This window comes from Oncorhynchus tshawytscha, linkage group LG12 (assembly GCF_018296145.1).
Source record: "Oncorhynchus tshawytscha isolate Ot180627B linkage group LG12, Otsh_v2.0, whole genome shotgun sequence".
In the NCBI taxonomy this organism is placed as follows: Eukaryota; Metazoa; Chordata; class Actinopteri; order Salmoniformes; family Salmonidae; genus Oncorhynchus; species Oncorhynchus tshawytscha.
This window is the reverse complement of record NC_056440.1, coordinates 17,998,976-18,025,783: the sequence shown is the minus strand read 5'-3', so window position 1 is coordinate 18,025,783 and position 26,808 is coordinate 17,998,976. Positions and strand designations below refer to the sequence as shown.

Here is a 26,808-nt window from a genome sequence, read left to right as displayed (position 1 = left end):
GTCTGTTCAACGCTGGTCCGACCAATCTGATTCCACGCTTCAAGACTGCTTCAATCACGTGGATTGGGATACAACAACATTGACGAATACGCTGATTCGGTGAACGAGCAAGTGCATTGACGATGTTATACCCACAGCAACAATTAAAAGATTCCCAAACCAAAAACCGTGGATTGATGGCAGCATTCGCGTAAAACTGAAAGCACGAACTACTGCTTTTAACCAGGGCAAGGTGACAGGAAACATGACCGAATACAAACAGTGTAGCTATTCCCTTCGCATTGCAATCAAACAAGCTAAGCGTCAGAATAGAGACAAAGTAGAGTTGCAATTCAACGGCTCAGACACAAGAGGTATGTGGCAGGGTCTACAGTCAATCAGGGATTACAAAAATAAAACTGGCCCCGTCGCAGACCAGGATGCCTTGCTCCCAGACAGACTAAATAACTTTTTTGCCCGCTTTGAGGACAATACAGTGCCACTGACACGGCCCGCTACCAAAACCTGCGGACTCTCCTTCACTGCAGCCGACGTGAGTAAAACATTTAAACGTGTTAAACCTTGCAAGGCTCCCCAACCGCGTCCTCAGAGCATGCGCAGACCAGCTGGCTGGTGTGTTTACGGACATATTAAATTAATCCTTATCCCAGTCTGCTGTTCCCACATGCTTCAAGAGGGCCACCATTGTTCCTGTTCCCAAGAAAGCTAAGGTAACCGAGCTAAATGACTACCGCCCCATAACTCTCACTTCCGTCATCATGAAGTGCTTTGAGACTCAAGGTCAACAAAACAAAGGACATGATTGAGGACTTCAGGAAACAGCAGAGGGAACACCCCCCTATCCACATCGATGGGACAGTACTGGAGAGGGTAGTAAGTTTTAAGTTCCTCGGCGTACACATCACGGACAAACTGAATTGGTCCACCCACACAGACAGCATCGTGAAGAAGGCGCAGCAGCGCCTCTTCAACCTCAGGAGGCTGAAGAAATTCAGCTTGTCACCAAAAACACTCACAAACTTCTACAGATGCACGATCGAGAGCATTCTGTCGGGCTGTATCACCGCCTGGTACGGCAACTGCTCCACCCACAACCGTAAGGCTCTCCAGAGGGTAGTGAGGTCTCCACAAGGCATCACCGGGGGCAAACTACCTGCCCTCCAGGACACCTACACCACCCAATGTCACAGGAAGGCCATAATGATCATCAAGGATAACAACCACCCGAGCCACTGCCTGTTCACCCCGCTATCATCCAGAAGGCGAGGTCAGTACAGATGCATCAAAGCAGGGACCGAGAGACTGAAAAACAGCTTCTATCTCAAGGCCATCAAGGCCTCAAGGCCATCAGAGTGTTAAACAGCCACCACTAACATTGAGTGGCTGCTGCCAACATACTGACCCAACTCCATTTAATAATGGAAATTGATGGGAATTGATGTAAAAATGTATCACTAGCCACTTTAAACAATGCCACTTAATATAATGTTTACATACCCTACATTACTCATCTCATATGTATATGTATATACTGTACTCTATATCATCTACTGCATCTTGCCATCTTTATGTAATACATGTATCACTAGCCACTTTAAACTATGCCACTTTATGTTTATATACCCTACATTACTCTTCTCATATGTATATACTTTACTCTATACCATCTACTGCATCTTGCCTATGCCGTTCTGTACCATCACTCATTCATATATCGTTATGTACATATTCTTTATCCCTTTACACTTGTGTGTATAAGGTAGTAGTTGTGGAATTGTTAGGTTAGATTACTCGTTGGTTATTACTGCATTGTCGGAACTAGAAGCACAAGCATTTCGCTACACTCGCATTAACATCTGCTAACCATGTGTATGTGACAAATAACATTTGATTTGATAAAAAAACAAACACCTAGCAATTTCTAAAGACTGGTGACACCTAGTGGAAGCCATAGGTATCAATCTGGGTCCTAATATTTAGGCTTTCCCATAGAAAAGCAATGGAAAGTCCAATGACCTCCCCAAAAAATTCCTGGATGGTTTGTCCTCGCGGTTTTGCCTGCCAAATCAGTTCTGTTATACTGACAGACATTATTTTAGAGTGTTTTCTGTCCAATACTACCATGCATATGCATATCTTAGCTTCTGGGCCTGAGTAACAGGCAGATTAATTTGGGCACCTCAGTCATCCAAACTTCCGAATACTGCCCCCTTAGCCTTAAGAAGTTTTAAACTGGTTCTTAGAAATGTTTGCAAATGTATAAAAAAATTGAAATATCACATTTACATAACTATTCAGACCTTTTACTCAGTACTTTGTTGAAGCACCTTTGGCAGCGATTACAGCCTCAAGTCTTTTGGGGTTTGACGCTACACCTGTATTTCGGGAGTTTCTCCCATTGTTCTCTGCAGATCCTCTCAAGCTCTGTCAGGTTGGATTGGGACCGTCGCTGCACAGCTATTTTCAGGTCTCTCCAGAGATGTTTGATCGGGTCTGGCTGGTTCACTCAAGGACACTCAGAGTCCCGAAGCCACCCCTGTGTTGTCTTGGCTGTGTCCTTAGGGTTGTTGTCCTGTTGGAAGTTGAACCTTCGACCCAGTCTGAGGTCCTGAGCGCTCTGAGGCCCTGCTCCGTTCATTTTTCCCTCGATCGTGACTAGTTTCCCAGTCCCTTCCACTGAAAAACATCCCCACAGCATGATGCTGCCACCACCATGCTTCACCGTAGGGATGGTATTGGCCAGGTGATGAGCGCTGCCTTGTTTCCTCTAGATGTGACGCTTGGCATTCAGGCCAAAGAGTTCAATCTTGGTTTCATGAAACCTGAAAATCTTGTTTCTTATGGTCTGAGAGTCTTTAGGTGCCTTTTTCCAAGTGGGCTGTCATGTGCCTTTTACTGAAGAGTGGCTTCCATCAGGCCACTCTACCATAAAGGCCTGATTGGTGTAGTGCTGCAGAGATGGTTGTCCTTCTGGAAGGTTCTCCCATCTCCACAGAGGAGCTCTGCCAGAGACCATGGTTCTTTATCACCTCCTTGACCCCTTCTCTCACGATTGCTGAGTTTGGCCGGGCGGCCAGCTCTAGGAAGAGTCTTGGTGGTTCCAAACTTCTTCTATTTAAGAATGATGGAGGCCATGGGTTTTCCTGGGGACCTTCAATTCTGCAGATGTTTTTTGTACCTTTCCCCAGATCTGTGCCTCGACACAATCCAGCTCTATTCCTTTGACCTCATGGCTTGGTTTTCGCTCTAACATGCACTGTCAACTGTGGGACTTTATATAGACAGGCATGTGCCTTTTCAAATCATGTCCAATCAAATTGTTTTTATCTCAGATGGACTCCAATCAACTTGTAGAAACATCTCAAGAATGATCAATGGAAAGAGGATGCACTTGAGCTCAATTTCGAGTCTCATAGCAAAGGGTCTGAAAACTTATTTAAATAAGGTATTTCTGTTTTTATTTCTAATACATTTTCAAAAATGTCTAAAAAACGGTTTTCACTTTTTCTTTATGTGTGTAGATTGTTGAGAAAAATAAATTATTGAATCAATTTCAGAATAAGGCTGTAACGTAACAAAATGTGGAAAAAAATGATGGGGTCTGAATACTTCTTCACCTGCATTGCTTGCTGTTTTGGGTTTTAAGCTGGGTTTCTGTACAGCACTTTGAGATATCAGCTGATGTACAAAGGGCTATATAAATACATTTGATTTGATTTGAATACTTACCGGATGCACTGTATCAATACAAAACTGAGATGTATAGATAAACCACTCCTACAATCTTTTTGGCTCTATACCAAAGAACAAACAGCAAAATATATATGTGATCAAATACAATACTTAGAATCAACTATTGAAGACTACCAGAACCCACCGGATTTTCAAATTACATTGAATGCACTACAGGACAAAATACAAACCCTCCAACCTAAAAAGGCCTCTGGTCTTGATGGTATCCTCAATGAAATAATAAAATATACAGACCACAAATTCCAGCTCTGGCATGTTCCCCAATATTTAGAACCAAGGACTGATCACCCCAATCCACAAAAGTGGAGTCATATTTGACCTCAACAACTACTGTGGGATATGCGTCAACAGCAACCTTGGGGAAATTCTCTGCATTATCATTAACAGCAGACTCATACATTTCTTCAGTGAAAACAAAGTACTGAGCATATGTCAAATTGGCTTTTACCAAATTACCGCACCACAGACCACGTATTCACCCTGCACAACCTAATTGACAAACAAACCAACCAAAACAAAGGCAAAATCTTCTCATGCTTTGTTGATTTCAAAAAAGCTTTTGACTCAATTTTGTACGAAGTTCTGCTATAGAAATGAATGGATAGCAGATTATAAAATCCATGTACACAAACAACAAGTGTGCTGTTAAAATTGGAAAAAACACACACATTTCTTTCCAGAGAGCCATGGTGTGAGACAGGGATGCAGCTTGAACCCCACTCTCTTCAACACATATATTAACGAATTGGCGAGATCACTAGAACAGTCTGCAGCACCTGGCCTCACCCTGCTAGAATCTGAATTCAAAATGTCTACTGTTTGCTGATTATCTGGTTCTTCTGTCCCCAACCAATAAGGGCCTACAGCAGCACCTAGATCGTCTAAACAGATTCTCAGACCTGGGCCCTAACAGTCAATCTCAGTAAGGCAAAAATAATAGTGTTCCAAAAAGGTCCAGTTGCCAGGGCCACAAATAAAAATTCCATCTAGACACAATTGCCCTAGAGCACACAAAAAACTATACATACCTCAACCCAAACTTCAGCTGCACAGGTAACTTCCACAAAGCTGTGAAGGCAAGAAGTGCCTTCTACACCATCAAAATAAACATCAAATTTGACATCCCAATTAGGATCTGGTTAAAAATACTGGAATCAGTTATAGAACACATTGCCCTTTATGGTTGTGAGGTCTCTGGTCTGTTCACCAACAAATAATTCACAAAATGGGACAAATACCAAATTGAGACTCTGCATGCAGAATTCTGGAAAAATATCCTCTGTGTACAACGTAAAACACCAAAAATGCATGCAGAGCAGAATTATCAAAATCCAGAAAAGAGCTGTTAAATTCTACAACCACCTAAAAGGAAGTGATTCTCAAACCTTCCATAACAAAGCCATCACCTACAGAGAGATGAACCTGGAGAAGAGTCCCGTTAGCAAGCGGGTCTTGGGGCTCCATTCACAAACACAAACAGACCCCACAGGATAACAACACAATTAGACCCAACCAAATCACAAGACAACAAAAATATAATTATTGGAAATATTGGAAAGAATTAACAAAAAAACATTGCATACTAGAATGCTATTTGGCCATAAACAGAGAGTACACAGTGACAGAATACTTGACCACTGTGACTGACCCAAAATTAAGGAGAGCTTTGAGAGAGGCTGACGTAGGCAGACCTGGCAATCAAGAGAAGACAGGCTATGTGCACACTGCCCACAACATGAGGTGGATACTGAACTGCACTTCCTAACCTCCTGCCAAACGTATGACAATATTAGAGACACATATTTCCCTGAGATAACACAGACCACCAAATAATTGTTATAAACTCCCATATCTATTGCGTGAAATTTTGTGAGTGTAATGTTGCTGTTACTGTTTATTTTTGATTGTTTATTTCACTTGATTCATTATCTATTTCACTTGCTTTGGCAATGTTAACATATGTTCCCTGTGCCAATAAAGCCCTTTGTATTGAGAGAGAAAGAGAGAGAGAGAGAGAGAGAGAGAGAAGACCGCCGAGCTACGAGGGGGAGGTTGCCAGCTCCTTAGAATCCCCTTCTCCCCCTTTTACCCGCTCTCTCCTCTTCTCCCCCCTTTTACCTGCTCTCTCCTCTTCTCCCCCTTTTACCTGCTCTCTCCTCTTCTCCCCCTTTTACCCTTCTCTCCTCTTCTCCCCCTTTTACCTGCTCTCTCCTCTTCTCCCCCCTTTTACCTGCTCTCTCCTCTTCTCCCCCTTTTACCTGCTCTCTCCTCTTCTCCCCCTTTACCTGCTCTCTCCTCTTCTCCCCCCTTTTACCTGCTCTCTCCTCTTCTCCCCCTTTTACCTGCTCTCTCCTCTTCTCCCCCTTTTACCTGCTCTCTCCTCTTCTCCCCCTTTACCCGCTCTCCCTCTTCTCCCCCTTTTACCTGCTCTCTCCTCTTCTCCCCCCTTTTTACCCGCTCTCTCCTCTTCTCCCCCTTTTACCCACTCTGTCCTCTTCTCCCCTCTTTTACCTGCTCTCTCCTCTTCTCCCCCTTTTACCTGCTCTCTCCTCTTCTCCCCTTTTACCCGCTCTCTCCTCTTCTCCCCTTTACCCGCTCTCTCCTCTTCTCCCCCTTTTACCTGCTCTCTCCTCTTCTCCCCCTTTTACCTGCTCTCTCCTCTTCTCCCCCTTTTACCTGCTCTCTCCTCTTCTCCCCCTTTTACCTGCTCTCTCCTCTTCTCCCCCTTTTACCCACTCTCTCCTCTTCTCCCCCTTTCACCTGCTCCCCCGCTTTACCTGCTCTCTCCTCTTCCCCCTTTTACCTGCTCTCTCCTCTTCTCCCCACTTTCACCTGCTCTCTCCTCTTCTCCCCCTTTAACCCGCTCTCTCCTCTTCTCTTCCCCTTTACCTGCTCTCTCATCTTCTCCCCCCCTTTTACCTGCTCTCTCCTCTTCTCACCCCCTTTTACCTGCTCTCTCCTCTTCTCCCCCTTTTACACACTCTCTCTCTCTTCTCCCCCTTTTACCCACTCTCTCCTCTTCTCCCCCTTTTACCCACTCTCTCCTCTTCTCCCCCTTTTACCTGCTCTCTCCTCTTCTCCCCCTTTTACCTGCTCTCTCCTCTTCTCCCCCTTTTACCCACTCTCTCCTCTTCTCCCCCTTTCACCTGCTCCCCCACTTTACCTGCTCTCTCCTCTTCCCCCCTTTACCTGCTCTCTCCTCTTCTCCCCACTTTCACCTGCTCTCTCCTCTTCTCCCCACTTTTACCTGCTCTCTCCACTTCTCCCCCTTTTACCCGCTCTCTCCTCTTCCCCCCTTTCACCTGCTCTCTCCTCTTCTCCCCTTTCACCTGTTCTCTCCACTCCCCTTCTACCTGCTCCCCCCTTTTACCTACTCTCTCCTCTTCTCCCCTTTTACCTGCTCTTCCCCCTCTTTACCTTCTCTTCTCCCCCTTTTACCTGCTCTCTCCTCTCCCCCTCCTTTTACCTGGCCTCTCCTCCCACCTTTTACCTGCTCTCTCCTCTTCTCCCCACTTTTACCTGCTCTCTCCTCTTCTCCTCCCTTTTACCTGCTCTCTCCTCTTCCCCCCCTCTGTTCTGCTCTCTCCTCTCCCCCTTTTACATGCTCTCTCCTCTTCCCCCTCTGTTCTGCTCTCTCTCTCTCTCCCCTTTTACATGCTCTCTCCTCTTCCCCCTCTGTTCTGCTCTCTCCTTTTCTCCTCCCTTTTACCTGCTCTCTCCTCTTCCCCCCTCTGTTCTGCTCTCTCCTCTCCCCCCCCTTTTACATGCTCTCTCCTCTTCCCCCCTCTGTTCTCTCCTTTTCTCCTCCCTTTTACCTGCTCTCTCCTCTTCCCCCCTCTGTTCTCTCCTTTTCTCCTCCCTTTTACCTGCTCTCTCCTCTTCCCCCTCTGTTCTGCTCTCTCCTCTCCCCCTTTTACATGCTCTCTCCTCTTCCCCCCTCTGTTCTGCTCTCTCCTTTTCTCCTCCCTTTTACCTGCTCTCTCCTCTTCCCCCCTCTGTTCTGCTCTCTCCTCTCCCCCTTTTACATGCTCTCTCCTCTTCCCCCTCTGTTCTGCTTTCTCCTCTCCCCCTTTTACATGCTCTCTCCTCTTCCCCCCTCTGTGCTGCTCTCTCCTCTCCCCCTTTTACATGCTCTCTTCTCTCCCCCTCTGTTCTGCTCTCTCCTCTCCCCCTTTTACATGCTCTCTCCTCTCCCCACCCCCTGGTTTGAGAATAGCGGGGAATAGGGGTTAATGTTATGCAACAAACTGAATGCCCTCACTGAAGGCTCGGAACACAGTCACACACACACACTGCCTTGTTCCGTTGGCATTGGTGGATGTGTGCTGTTTATCTATTAAGAAGTGGTGGAGTAAGCGTGAACTGCAGCATGGCTGTCGTGAAGATGACAGGAGACTGACTGACTGGGGAACCCTGTGTTGTGGAAGAGATTGACTGACTGGCTGAGGGAACCCTATGTTGTGGAGGAGACTGACTCACTGACTGGGGAACCCTGTGTTGTGGAAGAGATTGAATGACTGACTGGCTGAGGGAACCCTATGTTGTGGAGGAGACTGACTGACTGGGGAACCCTATGTTGTGGAAGAGATTGATTGACTGACTGACTGACTGACTGACTGAGGGAACCCTATGTTGTGGAGGAGACTGACTGACTGTGGAACCCTATGTTGTTGAGGAGACTGACTCACTGACTGGGGGAACCATATGTTGTTGTGGAGACTGACTCACTGACTGGGGGAATCCAATGTTGCGGAGGAGACTGACTCATTGACTGTGGGAACCCAATGCTGTGGAGGAGACTGACTGACTGAGGGAACTCTATGTACTTGAGGAGACTGACTGACTGGGGGAACCCTATGTTGAGGAAGAGACTGACTGACTGGCTATTGGAACCCTGTGTTGTGGAGGAGACTGACTCACTGATTGGGGAACCCTATGTTGTTGAGGAGACGACTGACTGACTGGGGGAACCCTATGTTGTGGAGGAGACTGATTGACTGGCTAGGGGAACCCTGTGTTGTGTAAGAGATTGACTCACTGACTGGGGATCCCTATGCTTTGGAGGAGACTGACTCACTGACTGGGGAACCCAATGTTGTTGAGGAGATGACTGACTGGCTAGGGGAACCCTATGTTGTTGAGGAGACTGACTCACTGACTGACTGGGGAACCCTATGTTGCTGAGGAGACTGACTCACTGACTTGGGGAACCCTATGTTGTAGAGGAGACGGCTGACTGATGAGGGAACCCCATGTTGTGAAGGAGACTGACTCACTGACTGGGGGAACCCTATGTTGTTGAGGAGACTGACTCACTGACTGACTGGGGAACCCTATGTTGTTGAGGAGACTGACTCACTGATTGACTGGGGGAACCCTGTGTTGTGGAGGAGACTGACTGACTGACAGACTGACTGACTGGGGAAACCTATGTTGTGGAGGAGACTGACTGGCTGGGGAACCCAATGTTGTGGAGGAGACTGACTGACTGACAGACTGACTGGGGAACCCTATGTTGTTGAGGAGACTGACTCACTGACTAGGGGATCCCTATGTTGTGAAGGAGACTGACTGGCTGGGGAACCCAATGTTCTGGAGGAGACTGACTGACTGACAGACTGACTGGGGAACCCTATGTTGTTGAGGAGACTGACTCACTGACTAGGGGATCCCTATGTTGTGGAGGAGACTGACTCACTGACTGGGGGAACCCTATGTTGTGGAGGAGACTAACTGACTGGCTAGGGGAACCCTGTGTTGTGGAGGAGACTGACTCACTGGCTATGGGAACCCTATGTTGTGACTCTACTCTAGTCTAGTCAACACACCACAGCACAGCACAGCCCACTACTGCACAGCACAGCCCATCACACTACAGCACACCACAGCCCACCACAGCACAGCACACCACAGCACAGAACAGCACAGAACAGCACACCACAGCACAGAATAGCACAGAACAGCACAGTACAGAACAGCACAGAATAGCACAGCAGAGAACAGTTCAGCACAGCACAGTACAGAACAGATCTGCACAGAACATCACAGAACAGAACAGAACATCTCTATACCATTTGTATTTCACATCGACAACAGCCACCCTCGAAGCAGCGTTACCCATGCAGAGCAAGGGGAACAACTACTCCAAGTCCCAGAGCGAGTGACGTTTGAAACTATATTATCTCGCACCCCGCTAACTAGCTAGCCATTTCACATCGTTTACACCAGCCTAATCTCGGGAGTTGATAGGCTTGAAGTCATAAACAGCAAAGAGCTGCTGGCGAAATGCACAAAAGTGCTGTTTGAATGAATGCGTACGAGCCTGCTGGTGCCTACCATCGCTCAGTCAGACTGCTCTATCAAGTCATAGACTTAATTATAACATAATAACACACAGAAATACGAACCTTTGGTCATGAAAATGGTAGAATCTGGAAACTATCATTTCGAAAACAAAATGTTTATTATTTTAGTGAAATACGGAACCGTTCTGTATTTTATCTAACTGGTGGCATCTCTAAGTCTAAATATTGCTGTAACATTGCACAACCTTCAATGTTATGTCATAATTACGTAAAATTCTGGCAAATTAGTTCGCAATGAGCCAGGCAGCCCAAACTGTTGCATGTACCCTTGACTCTGCTTGCAATGAACACGAGAGAAGTGACAATTTCACCTGGTTAATATTGCCTGCTCACCTTTCTTTTAGCTACAGTAAATATGCAGGTTTAAAAATATATACTTCTGTGTATTGATTTTAAGAAAGGCATTGATGTTTATGGTTAGGTACACGTTGGAGCAACGAAAGTCCTTTTTCGCGAATGCGCACCGCATCGACTATATGCAACGCAGGACACGCTAGATAAACTAGTAATATCATCAACCATGTGTATTTATAGCTAGTTATTATGATTGATTGATTGTTTTTTATATGATAAGTTTAATTCTAACTAGCAACTTACCTTGGCTTCTTACTGCATTCGCGTAACAGGCAGGCTCCTCATGAGGCAGGTGGTTAGAGCGTTGGACTAGTTAACCGTAAGGTTGCAAGATTGAATCCCTGAGCTGACAAGGAAAAAATCTGTCGTTCTGCCCCTGAACGAGGCAGTTAACCCACCGTTCCTAGGCCATCATTGAAAATAAGAATGTGTTCTTAACTGACATGCCTCGTTAAATAAAGTTGTAAAAAAAAACATTGGCAAAATCGGCGTCAAAAAAAATACAGATTTCCGATTGTTATGAAAACTTGAAATCGGCCCTAATTAATCGTCCATTCGGATGAATTGGTCGAGCTCTAGTAGATATTCTGCTGTTTTATGAAGCGCATGCAGTGATGATCGAGGAAGGGACTTATTTGTTGTTGTAATATCCCAAACGGACGTGGCTGTTTCACAACATAGGGGTTCGAGCTTTAAGCAGGGCTAATGGATGTCGGCCATACACAGTAGATTAACTTGTGGAATCATCTGGAAAATAACAGGAATTGATGGCCGATGTTCCCTGGTCAGGAGTGATAGGACGGCTACCTGCAGCATACGGCTTACGTTCTACTGGTCTGACTTGTCCTTCAGAGGCAGAGCTGGAGACAATGATGTCTCATCCTATAGGGAAAAATCACTCTTCAAAAAATGGATAGTGTTATCTTGTACCTTTATGTAAATGTAACAGTATGTCAGAGCGAAGCCGTGGCTAACAGGTTTGGAGGACTTTGCGAGGTAGAGAGGCATGGCTGGTACTGAAAGGCTGCTTTTGAAGCTGTTGGGGCTCGGAGCTCACGTACAGGGCTTTTAGCCCCACCATGCTAGCTAGTGAGGGAGGAAGGGGATGGAAGAACGACTTTCTCCCTCCTTTTTTGTCTTTGTAAGGCTGAGTCAGAGATCAAATACTGAGGTAGAGACTGGCATTTTATGACACTGTACTGACATTCTAAGGCTATTGGAAAAGATATTGGTAACCGGGGCTGACAAGTCATCACATGCATTATTGTTCTTTCAGGAAGGCTGATGTATACATTAATGTGATTTTATAGTTTGTTATATAAGGTTGTGTGTTTTTGTACATCAGACCAGGTTCTGAAAGTTGTGTATGTAATATGTGTTGGTGTGTGTACATACAATACTGACTGTGTGTCTGTACTCTGGTGTGCAGTGGGCGGCAGGGTGAATCAGGAGCTGAAATACACACGTCTGAAGATGGGCGAGGAGTCCATGTTCAGTCCCCAGCTGATGATTCAGGCACCGCGCCAGGAGGGCGCTAACGTGCTCACTTTGGAGGCGCTACAACAACACCTGGACTCAGCCATCAGTGCCAGCCAAGTGCACGTTTACCTCTTTAACAGGTAACACACACCAACACACACTGTACTTACATGCACGCATACACACACACCAGCTGAGTGCACGTTCGCCGCTATAACAGGTGACACTCTAACACACACACACACACACACACACACACACACACACACACACACACACACACACACACACACACACACACACACACACACACACACACACACATTCAAACAAATTATGTTTTAGATTGTTCAAAGCTGTTGTGCAAGTGATATATTGAATGCCTCCATTTCAGACAATGGAAATTGGAACATTTATGCTACAAATCAGGAGAAATGGATACTGAAGCTCATGTTGTGAACCAGGTAAACATGAGTGAACTGAGTTTGTCTCTCTCTTTCTACACCAAACACTGCCTCTCATACAGAGGAATAGAATGTGATTAGTAGAGCGTCAGTGGTCACGTGGTTTCTGCTGTTGTTGTGATGTTACTATCATGTGATGTTACTATAATTTAATGTAACCACAATGTGATGTTAGTATAATGTGATGTTCTACTGTACTGATTATAGCATCAGTGGTAACATGGTGTCTGCATTCTCCTGTCAGATCATTGAAAAGCTCCACCCCTGTCTCATCATCACTCCGCTGGACTGTTTCTGGGAGGGAGCCAAGCTCCAGTCTGGAATGGTCTACCTCCCGTGAGTACACATTTCACACATCACTCATTATACACATCACTCATTATACACATCACTCATTATACACATCACTCATTATACACATCACTCATTAAACACATCACTCATTATACACATCACTCATTATACACATCACTCATTATACACATCACTCATTGCACACATCACTCATTACACACATCACTCATTACACACATCACTCATTATACACATCACACATTTCACACATCACTCATTATACACATCACTCATTATACACATCACTCATTATACACATCACTCATTATACACATCACTCATTACACACATCACTCATTATACACATCACTCATTACACACATCACTCATTATAAACATCACACATTATACACATCACTAATTACACACATCACTCATTATACACATCACACATTACTCATTATAAACATCACTCATTATACACATCACTCATTATACAGATAACACATTATACACATCATACATTATACACATCATACATTATACACATCACACATTATACACATCACACATTATACACATCATACATTATACACATCACACATTATACACATCATACATTATACATATCACACATTATACACATCACTCATTATTCATATCATACATTATACACATCATACATTATACATATCATACATTATACACATTATACATATCACACATACACATCATGCATTTTACATATCACACATTATACACATCACTCATTATTCATATCATACATTATACACATCACTCATTATACACATCACTAATTACACACATCACTCATTATACACATCACACACATTACTCATTATAAACATCACTCATTATACACATCACTCATTATAAACATCACACATTACACACATCACTCATTATAAACATCACTCATTATACACATCACTCATTATACACATCACTCATTATAAACATCACTCATTATACACACCACTCATTATACACATCACTCATTACACACATCACTCATTATACACATCACACATTACTCATTATAAACATCACTCATTACACACATCACTCATTATAAACATCACACATTACACACATCACTCATTATAAACATCACTCATTATACACATCACTCATTATACACATCACTCATTATACACATCACTCATTAAACACATCACTCATTATACACATCACTCATTATACACATCACTCATTATACACATCCCTCATTGCACACATCACTCATTACACACATCACTCATTATACACATCACACATTTCACACATCACTCATTATACACATCACTCATTATACACATCACTCATTATACACATCACTCATTATGCACATCACTCATTATACACATCACTCATTATAAACATCACTCATTACACACATCACTCATTATACACATCACTCATTATACACATCACTCATTACACACATCACTCATTATAAACATCACACATTATACACATCACTAATTACACACATCACTCATTATACACATCACACATTACTCATTATAAACATCACTCATTATACACATCACTCATTATACACATAACACATTATACACATCATACATTATACACATCGCACATTATACACATCACTCATTATACACATCATACATTATACACATCACACATTATACACATCATACATTATACACATCATACATTCTACATATCATACTTTATACACATCACACCACATATTCTACACATCACTCATTATACACATCACACATTACACATCACTCATTATACACATCACTCATTATACACATCACTCATTATAAACATCACTCATTATACACATACTCATTATACACATCACTCATTACACACATCACTCATTATAAACATCACTCATTATACACATCACTCATTATACACATCACTCATTATACACATCACTCATTATACACATCACTCATTGCACACATCACTCATTACACACATCACTCATTATACACATCACACATTTCACACATCACTCATTATACACATCACTCATTATACACATCACTCATTATACACATCACTCATTATGCACATCACTCATTACACACATCACTCATTATACACATCACTCATTACACACATCACTCATTATAAACATCACACATTATACACATCACTAATTACACACATCACTCATTATACACATCACACATTACTCATTATAAACATCACTCATTATACACATCACTCATTATACAGATAACACATTATACACATCATACATTATACACATCATACATTATACACATTATACACATCATGCATTATACATATCACACATTATACACATCACTCATTATTCATATCATACATTATACACATCATACATTATACATATCATACATTATACACATTATACATATCACACATACACATCATGCATTTTACATATCACACATTATACACATCACTCATTATTCATATCATACATTATACACATCACTCATTATATACATCACTTATTACACACATCACTCATTATAAACATCACACATTACTCATTATAAACATCACTCATTATACACATCACTCATTATAAACATCACACATTACACACATCACTCATTATAAACATCACTCATTATACACATCACTCACTATACACATCACTCATTATACACATCACTCATTAAACACATCACTCATTATACACATCACTCATTATACACATCACTCATTATACACATCCCATCATTGCACACATCATCATTACACACATCACTCATTACACACATCACACATTTCACACATCACTCATTATACACATCACACATTTCACACATCACTCATTATACACATCACTCATTATACACATCACTCATTATACACATCACTCATTATAAACATCACTCATTACACACATCACTCATTATACACATCACTCATTATACACATCACTCATTACACACATCACTCATTATAAACATCACACATTATACACATCACTAATTACACACATCACTCATTATACACATCACACATTATACACATCACACATTTCACACATCACTCATTATACACATCACTCATTATACACATCACTCATTATACACATCACTCATTATACACATCACTCATTACACACATCACTCATTATAAACATCACACATTATACACATCACTAATTACACACATCACTCATTATACACATCACACATTACTCATTATAAACATCACTCATTATACACATCACTCATTATACACATAACACATGATACACATCATACATTTTACACATTATACACATTATACACATCATGCATTATACATATCACACATTATACACATCACTCATTATTCATATCATACATTATACACATCATACATTATACATATCATACATTATACACATTATACATATCATACATACACATCATGCATTTTACATATCACACATTATACACATCACTCATTATAAACATCACTCATTATACACATACTCATTATACACATCACTCATTACACACATCACTCATTATAAACATCACTCATTATACACATCACTCATTATACACATCACTCATTACACACATCACTCATTATACACATCACACATTATACACATCACTAATTACACACATCACTCATTATACACATCACACATTACACATCACTCATTATACACATCACTCATTATACACATCACTCATTATACACATCACTCATTATACACATCACTCATTATACACATCACTCATTACACACATCACTCATTATAAACATCACTCATTATACACATCACTCATTATACACATCACTCATTGCACACATCACTCATTACACACATCACTCATTATACACATCACACATTTCACACATCACTCATTATACACATCACTCATTATACACATCACTCATTACACACATCACTCATTATAAACATCACTCATTATACACATCACTCATTATACACATCACTCATTATACACATCACTCATTATACACATCACTCATTGCACACATCACTCATTACACACATCACTCATTATACACATCACACATTTCACACATCACTCATTATACACATAACACATGATACACATCATACATTTTACACATTATACATATCATACATTATACACATTATACACATCATGCATTATACATATCACACATTATACACATCACTCATTATTCATATCATACATTATACACATCATACATTATACATATCATACATTATACACATTATACATATCACACATACACATCATGCATTTTACATATCACACATTATACACATCACTCATTATTCATATCATACATTATACACATCACTCATTATACACATCACTTATTACACACATCACTCATTATAAACATCACACATTACTCATTATAAACATCACTCATTATACACATCACTCATTATAAACATCACACATTACACACATCACTCATTATAAACATCACTCATTATACACATCACTCATTATACACATCACTCATTATACACATCACTCATTAAACACATCACTCATTATACACATCACTCATTATACACATCACTCATTATACACATCCCTCATTGCACACATCACTCATTACACACATCACTCATTACACACATCACACATTTCACACATCACTCATTATACACATCACACATTTCACACATCACTCATTATACACATCACTCATTATACACATCACTCATACACATCACTCATTATAAACATCACTCATTACACACATCACTCATTATACACATCACACATTATACACATCACTAATTACACACATCACTCATTATACACATAACACATGATACACATCATACATTTTACACATTATACACATTATACACATCATGCATTATACATATCACACATTATACACATCACTCATTATTCATATCATACATTATACACATCATACATTATACATATCATACATTATACACATTATACATATCACACATACACATCATGCATTTTACATATCACACATTATACACATCACTCATTATAAACATCACTCATTATACACATACTCATTATACACATCACTCATTATACACATCACTCATTATAAACATCACTCATTATACACATCACTCATTATACACATCACTCATTATACACATCACTCATTATACACATCCCTCATTGCACACATCACTCATTACACACATCACTCATTATACACATCACACATTTCACACATCACTCATTATACACATCACTCATTATACACATCACTCATTATACACATCACTCATTATACACATCACTCATTATACACATCACTCATTATACACATCACTCATTATACACATCACTCATTATACACATCACTCATTATACACATCACTCATTGCACACATCACTCATTACACACATCACTCATTATACACATCACACATTTTACATATCACTCATTATACACATCACTCATTATACACATCACTCATTATACACATCACTCATTATACACACCACTCATTACACACATCACTCATTATAAACATCACTCATTATACACATCACTCATTATACACATCACTAATTACACACATCACTCATTATGCACATCACACATTACTCATTATAAACATCACTCATTATACACATCACTCATTATACACATAACACATGATACACATCATACATTTTACATATCACACATTATACATATCATACATTATACACATTATACATATCATACATTATACACATCCCTCATTATTCATATCATACATTATACACATCATACATTATACATATCATACATTATACACATTATACATATCACACATACACATCATGCATTTTACATATCACACATTATACACATCACTCATTATTCATATCATACATTATACACATCACTCATTATACACATCACTTATTACACACATCACTCATTATAAACATCACACATTACTCATTATAAACATCACTCATTATACACATCACTCATTATAAACATCACACATTACACACATCACTCATTATAAACATCACTCATTATACACATCACTACTATACACATCACTCATTATACACATCACTATTAAACACATCACTATTATACACATCACTCATTATACACATCACTCATTATACACATCCCTCATTGCACACATCACTCATTACACACATCACTCATTACACACATCACACATTTCACACATCACTCATTATACACATCACACATTTCACACATCACTCATTATACACATCACTCATTATACACATCACTCATTATACACATCACTCATTATAAACATCACTCATTACACACATCACTCATTATACACATCACTCATTATACACATCACTCATTACACACATCACTCATTATAAACATCACACATTATACACATCACTAATTACACACATCACTCATTATACACATCACACATTATACACATCACACATTTCACACATCACTATTATACACATCACTCATTATACACATCACTCATTATACACATCACTCATTATACACATCACTCATTACACACATCACTCATTATAAACATCACACATTATACACATCACTAATTACACACATCACTCATTATACACATCACACATTACTCATTATAAACATCACTCATTATACACATCACTCATTATACACATAACACATGATACACATCATACATTTTACACATTATACACATTATACACATCATGCATTATACATATCACACATTATACACATCACTCATTATTCATATCATACATTATACACATCATACATTATACATATCATACATTATACACATTATACATATCACACATACACATCATGCATTTTACATATCACACATTATACACATCACTCATTATTCATATCATACATTATACACATCACTCATTATACACATCACTTATTACACACATCACTCATTATAAACATCACATATTACTCATTATAAACATCACTCATTATACACATCACTCATTATAAACATCACACATTACACACATCACTCATTATAAACATCACTCATTATACACATCACTCATTATACACATCACTCATTATACACATCACTCATTAAACACATCACTCATTATACACATCACTCATTATACACATCACTCATTATACACATCCCTCATTGCACACATCACTCATTACACACATCACTCATTACACACATCACTCATTATACACATCACACATTTCACACATCACTCATTATACACATCACACATTTCACACATCACTCATTATACACATCACTCATTATACACATCACTCATTATACACATCACTCATTATAAACATCACTCATTACACACATCACTCATTATACACATCACTCATTATACACATCACTCATTACACACATCACTCATTATAAACATCACACATTATACACATCACTAATTACACACATCACTCATTATACACATCACACATTATACACATCACACATTTCACACATCACTCATTATACACATCACTCATTATACACATCACTCATTATACACATCACTCATTATACACATCACTCATTATAAACATCACTCATTATACACATACTCATTATACACATCACTCATTACACGCATCACTCATTATAAACATCACTCATTATACACATCACTCATTATACACATCACTCATTATACACATCATACATTATACACATTATACATATCATACATTATACACATTATACACATCATGCATTATACATATCACACATTATACACATCACTCATTATTCATATCATACATTATACACATCATACATTATACATATCATACATTATACACATTATACATATCACACATACACATCATGCATTTTACATATCACACATTATACACATCACTCATTATTCATATCATACATTATACACATCACTCATTATACACATCACTAATTACACACATCACTCATTATACACATCACACATTACTCATTATAAACATCACTCATTATACACATCACTCATTATAAATATCACACATTACACACATCACTCATTATAAACATCACTCATTATACACATCACTCATTATACACATCACTCATTATAAACATCACTCATTATACACACCACTCATTATACACATCACTCATTACACACATCACTCATTATACACATCACACATTACTCATTATAAACATCACTCATTACACACATCACTCATTATAAACATCACACATTACACACATCAATCATTATAAACATCACTCATTATACACATCACTCATTATACACATCACTCATTATACACATCACTCATTAAACACATCACTCATTATACACATCACTCATTATACACATCACTCATTATACACATCCCTCATTGCACACATCACTCATTACACACATCACTCATTACACACATCACTCATTATACACATCACACATTTCACACATCAATCACTCATTATACACATCACGCATTATACACATCACTCATTAAACACATCACTCATTATACACATCACTCATTATACACATCACTCATTATACACATCCCTCATTGCACACATCACTCATTACACACATCACTCATTACACACATCACTCATTATACACATCACACATTTCACACATCACTCATTATACACATCACACATTATACACATCACTCATTATACACATCACTCATTATACACATCACTCATTATAAACATCACTCATTATACACATCACTCATTATACACATCACTCATTATACACATCACTCATTATACACATCACTAATTACACACATCACTCATTATACACATCACTCATTACACACATCACTCATTATACACATCACTCATACACATCACTCATTATAAACATCACTCATTACACACATCACTCATTATACACATCACACATTATACACATCACTAATTACACACATCACTCATTATACACATCACACATTACTCATTATAAACATCACTCATTATACACATCACTCATTATACACATAACACATGATACACATCATACATTTTACATATCACACATTATACACATCATACATTATACACATTATACATATCATACATTATACACATTATACACATCATGCATTATACATATCACACATTATACACATCACTCATTATTCATATCATACATTATACACATCATACATTATACACATCACATCACACATTATACACATCACACATTATACACATCACACATTATACACATTATACATTATACACATCATACATTCTACATATCATACTTTATACACATCACTCATTATACACATCACACATTATACACATCATACATTATACACATCACACATTATACACATAACACATTATACACATCACACATTATACACATCACACATTATAGACATCATACATTCTACATATCATACTTTATACACATCACTCATTATACACATCACACATTATACACATCATACATTATACACATCACTCATTATACACATAACACATGATACACATCATACATTTTACATATCACACATTATACACATTATACATATCATGCATTATACACATTATACATATCACACATTATACACATCACTCATTATTCATATCGTACATTATACACATCATACATTATACACATCACATCACACATTATACACATCACACATTATACACATAATACATTATACACATCCTACATTCTACATATCATACTTTATACACATCACATCACACATTATACACATCATACATTATACACATCACTCATTATACACATCACTCATTATTCATATCATACATTATACACATCATACATTATACATTATACACATCACTATTATACACATCACTCATTACACACATCACTCATTATACACATCACTCATTATACACATCACTCATTATACACATGACACATGATACACATCATACATTTTACATATCACACATTATACACATCATACATTATACACATTATACATATCATACATTATACATATCACACATTATACACATCACACATTATACACATCACACATTATACACATCACACATTATACACATCATACATTATACACATCATACATTCTACATATCATACTTTATACACCTCACACATTATACACATCATACATTATACACATCGCACATTATACACATCACTCATTATACACATCACACATTATACACATCATACATTATACACATCACACATTATACACATCATACATTATACACATCATGCATTCTACATATCATACTTTATACACATCACACATTATACACATCACACATTATACACACCATACATTCTACATATCATACTTTATACACATCACACCACATATTCTACACATCACTCATTATACACATCACTCATTATACACATCACTCATTATACACATCACTCATTATAAACATCACTCGTTATACACATCACTCATTATACACATCACTCATTACACACATCACTCATTACACACATCACTCATTATAAACACCACTCATTATGCACATCACTCATTATACACATCACTCATTATACACATCACTCATTGCACACATCACTCATTGCACACATCACTCATTACACACATCACTCATTACACACATCACTCATTATACACATCACACATTTCACACATCACTCATTATACACATCACTCATTATACACATCACTCATTATACACATCACTCATTATAAACATCACTCATTACACACATCACTCATTACACACATCACTCATTATAAACATCACACATTATACACATCACTAATTACACACATCACTCATTATACACATCACTCATTATACACATCACTCATTATACACATCACTCATTGCACACATCACTCATTACACACATCACTCATTACACACATCACTCATTATAAACATCACACATTATACACATCACTAATTACACACATCACTCATTATACACATCACACATTACTCATTATACACATAACACATTATACACATCATACATTATACACATCGCACATTATACACATCACTCATTATACACATCACACATTATACACATCATACATTATACACATTATACATATCATACATTATACACATTATACACATCATGCATTATACATATCACACATTATACACATCACTCATTATTCATATCATACATTATACACATCATACATTATACATATCATACATTATACACATTATACATATCACACATACACATCATGCATTTTACATATCACACATTATACACATCACTCATTATTCATATCATACATTATACACATCACTCATTATACACATCACTAATTACACACATCACTCATTATACACATGACACATTACTCATTATAAACATCACTCATTATAAACATCACACATTACACACATCACTCATTATAAACATCACTCATTATACACATCACTCATTATACACATCACTCATTATACACATCACTCATTACACACATCACTCATTATACACATCACACATTACTCATTATAAACATCACTCATTACACACATCACTCATTATAAACATCACACATTACACACATCACTCATTATAAACATCACTCATTATACACATCACTCATTATACACATCACTCATTATACACATCACTCATTATACACATCACTCATTAAACACATCACTCATTATACACATCACTCATTATACACATCACTCATTATACACATCCCTCATTGCACACATCACTCATTACACACATCACTCATTACACACATCACTCATTATACACATCACACATTTCACACATCACTCATTATACACATCACTCATTATACACATCACTCATTATACACATCACTCATTATAAACATCACTCATTACACACATCACTATTATACACATCATCATTATACACATCACTCATTACACACATCACTCATTATAAACATCACACATTATACACATCACTAATTACACACATCACTCATTATACACATCACACATTACTCATTATAAACATCACTCATTATACACATCACTCATTATACACATAACACATGATACACATCATACATTTTACATATCACACATTATACACATCATACGTTATACACATTATACATATCATACATTATACACATTATACACATCATGCATTATACATATCACACATTATACATATCACTCATTATTCATATCATACATTATACACATCATACATTATACACATCACATCACACATTATACAAATCACACATTATACACGTCACACATTATACACATTATACATTATACACATCATACATTCTACATATCATACTTTATACACATCACTCATTATACACATCACACATTATACACATCATACATTATACACATCACACATTATACACATAACACATTATACACATCACACATTATACACATCACACATTATACACATCATACATTATACATATCACACATTATACACATTATACATATCATGCATTATACACATTATACATATCACACATTATACACATCACTCATTATTCATATGGTACATTATACACATCATACATTATACACATCACATCACACATTATACACATCACACATTATACACATAATACATTATACCCATCCTACATTCTACATATCATACTTTATACACATCACATCACACATTATACACATCATACATTATACACATCACTCATTATACACATCACTCATTATTCATATCATACATTATACACATCATACATCATACATTATACACATCACTATTATACACATCACTCATTACACACATCACTCATTATACACATCACTCATTATACACATCACTTTATACACATGACACATGATACACATCATACATTTTACACATCACATCACACATTATACACATCACACATTATACACATCACACATTATACACATCATACATTATACACATCATACATTCTACATATCATACTTTATACACATCACTCATTATACACATCACCCATTATACACATCATACATTATACACATCGCACATTATACACATCACTCATTATACACATCACACATTATACACATCATACATTATACACATCATACATTCTACATATCATACTTTATACACATCACACATTATACACATCATACATTATACACACCATACATTCTACATATCATACTTTATACACATCACACCACATATTCTACACATCACTCATTATACACATCACACATTACACATCACTCATTATACACATCACTCATTATACACATCACTCATTATAAACATCACTCATTATACACATCACTCATTATACACATCACTCATTACACACATCGCTCATTATAAACATCACTCATTATAAACATCACACATTATACACATCACTAATTACACACATCACTCATTATACACATCACACATTACTCATTATACACATAACACATTATACACATCATACATTATACACATCGCACATTATACACATCACTCATTATACACATCACACATTATACACATCATACATTATACACATTATACATATCATACATTATACACATTATACACATCATGCATTATACATATCACACATTATACACATCACTCATTATTCATATCATACATTATACACATCATACATTATACATATCATACATTATACACATTATACATATCACACATACACATCATGCATTTTACATATCACACATTATACACATCACTCATTATTCATATCATACATTATACACATCACTCATTATACACATCACTAATTACACACATCACTCATTATACACATGACACATTACTCATTATAAACATCACTCATTATAAACATCACACATTACACACATCACTCATTATACACATCACTCATTATACACATCACTCATTATACACATCACTCATTACACACATCACTCATTATACACATCACACATTACACACATCACTCATTATAAACATCACTCATTATACACATCACTCATTATACACATCACTCATTATACACATCACTCATTATACACATCACTCATTAAACACATCACTCATTATACACATCACTCATTATACACATCACTCATTATACACATCCTCATTGCACACATCACTATTACACACATCACTCATTACACACATCACTCATTATACACATCACACATTTCACACATCACTCATTAT

General features: G+C 37.6%; 1 protein-coding gene across 1 annotated transcript in view; it reads left to right on the top strand.

Moving 5' to 3' along the window:
* Positions 1-26,808, top strand: part of LOC112262641 (protein patched homolog 1-like) — a 152,568-nt gene that overhangs the window by 31,130 nt on the left and 94,630 nt on the right. Inside the window, 3 exon segments of the mRNA XM_042331416.1 lie at positions 11,902-12,091; positions 12,346-12,415; positions 12,660-12,751. Coding sequence (XP_042187350.1) covers positions 11,902-12,091; positions 12,346-12,415; positions 12,660-12,751 — 352 coding nt within the window.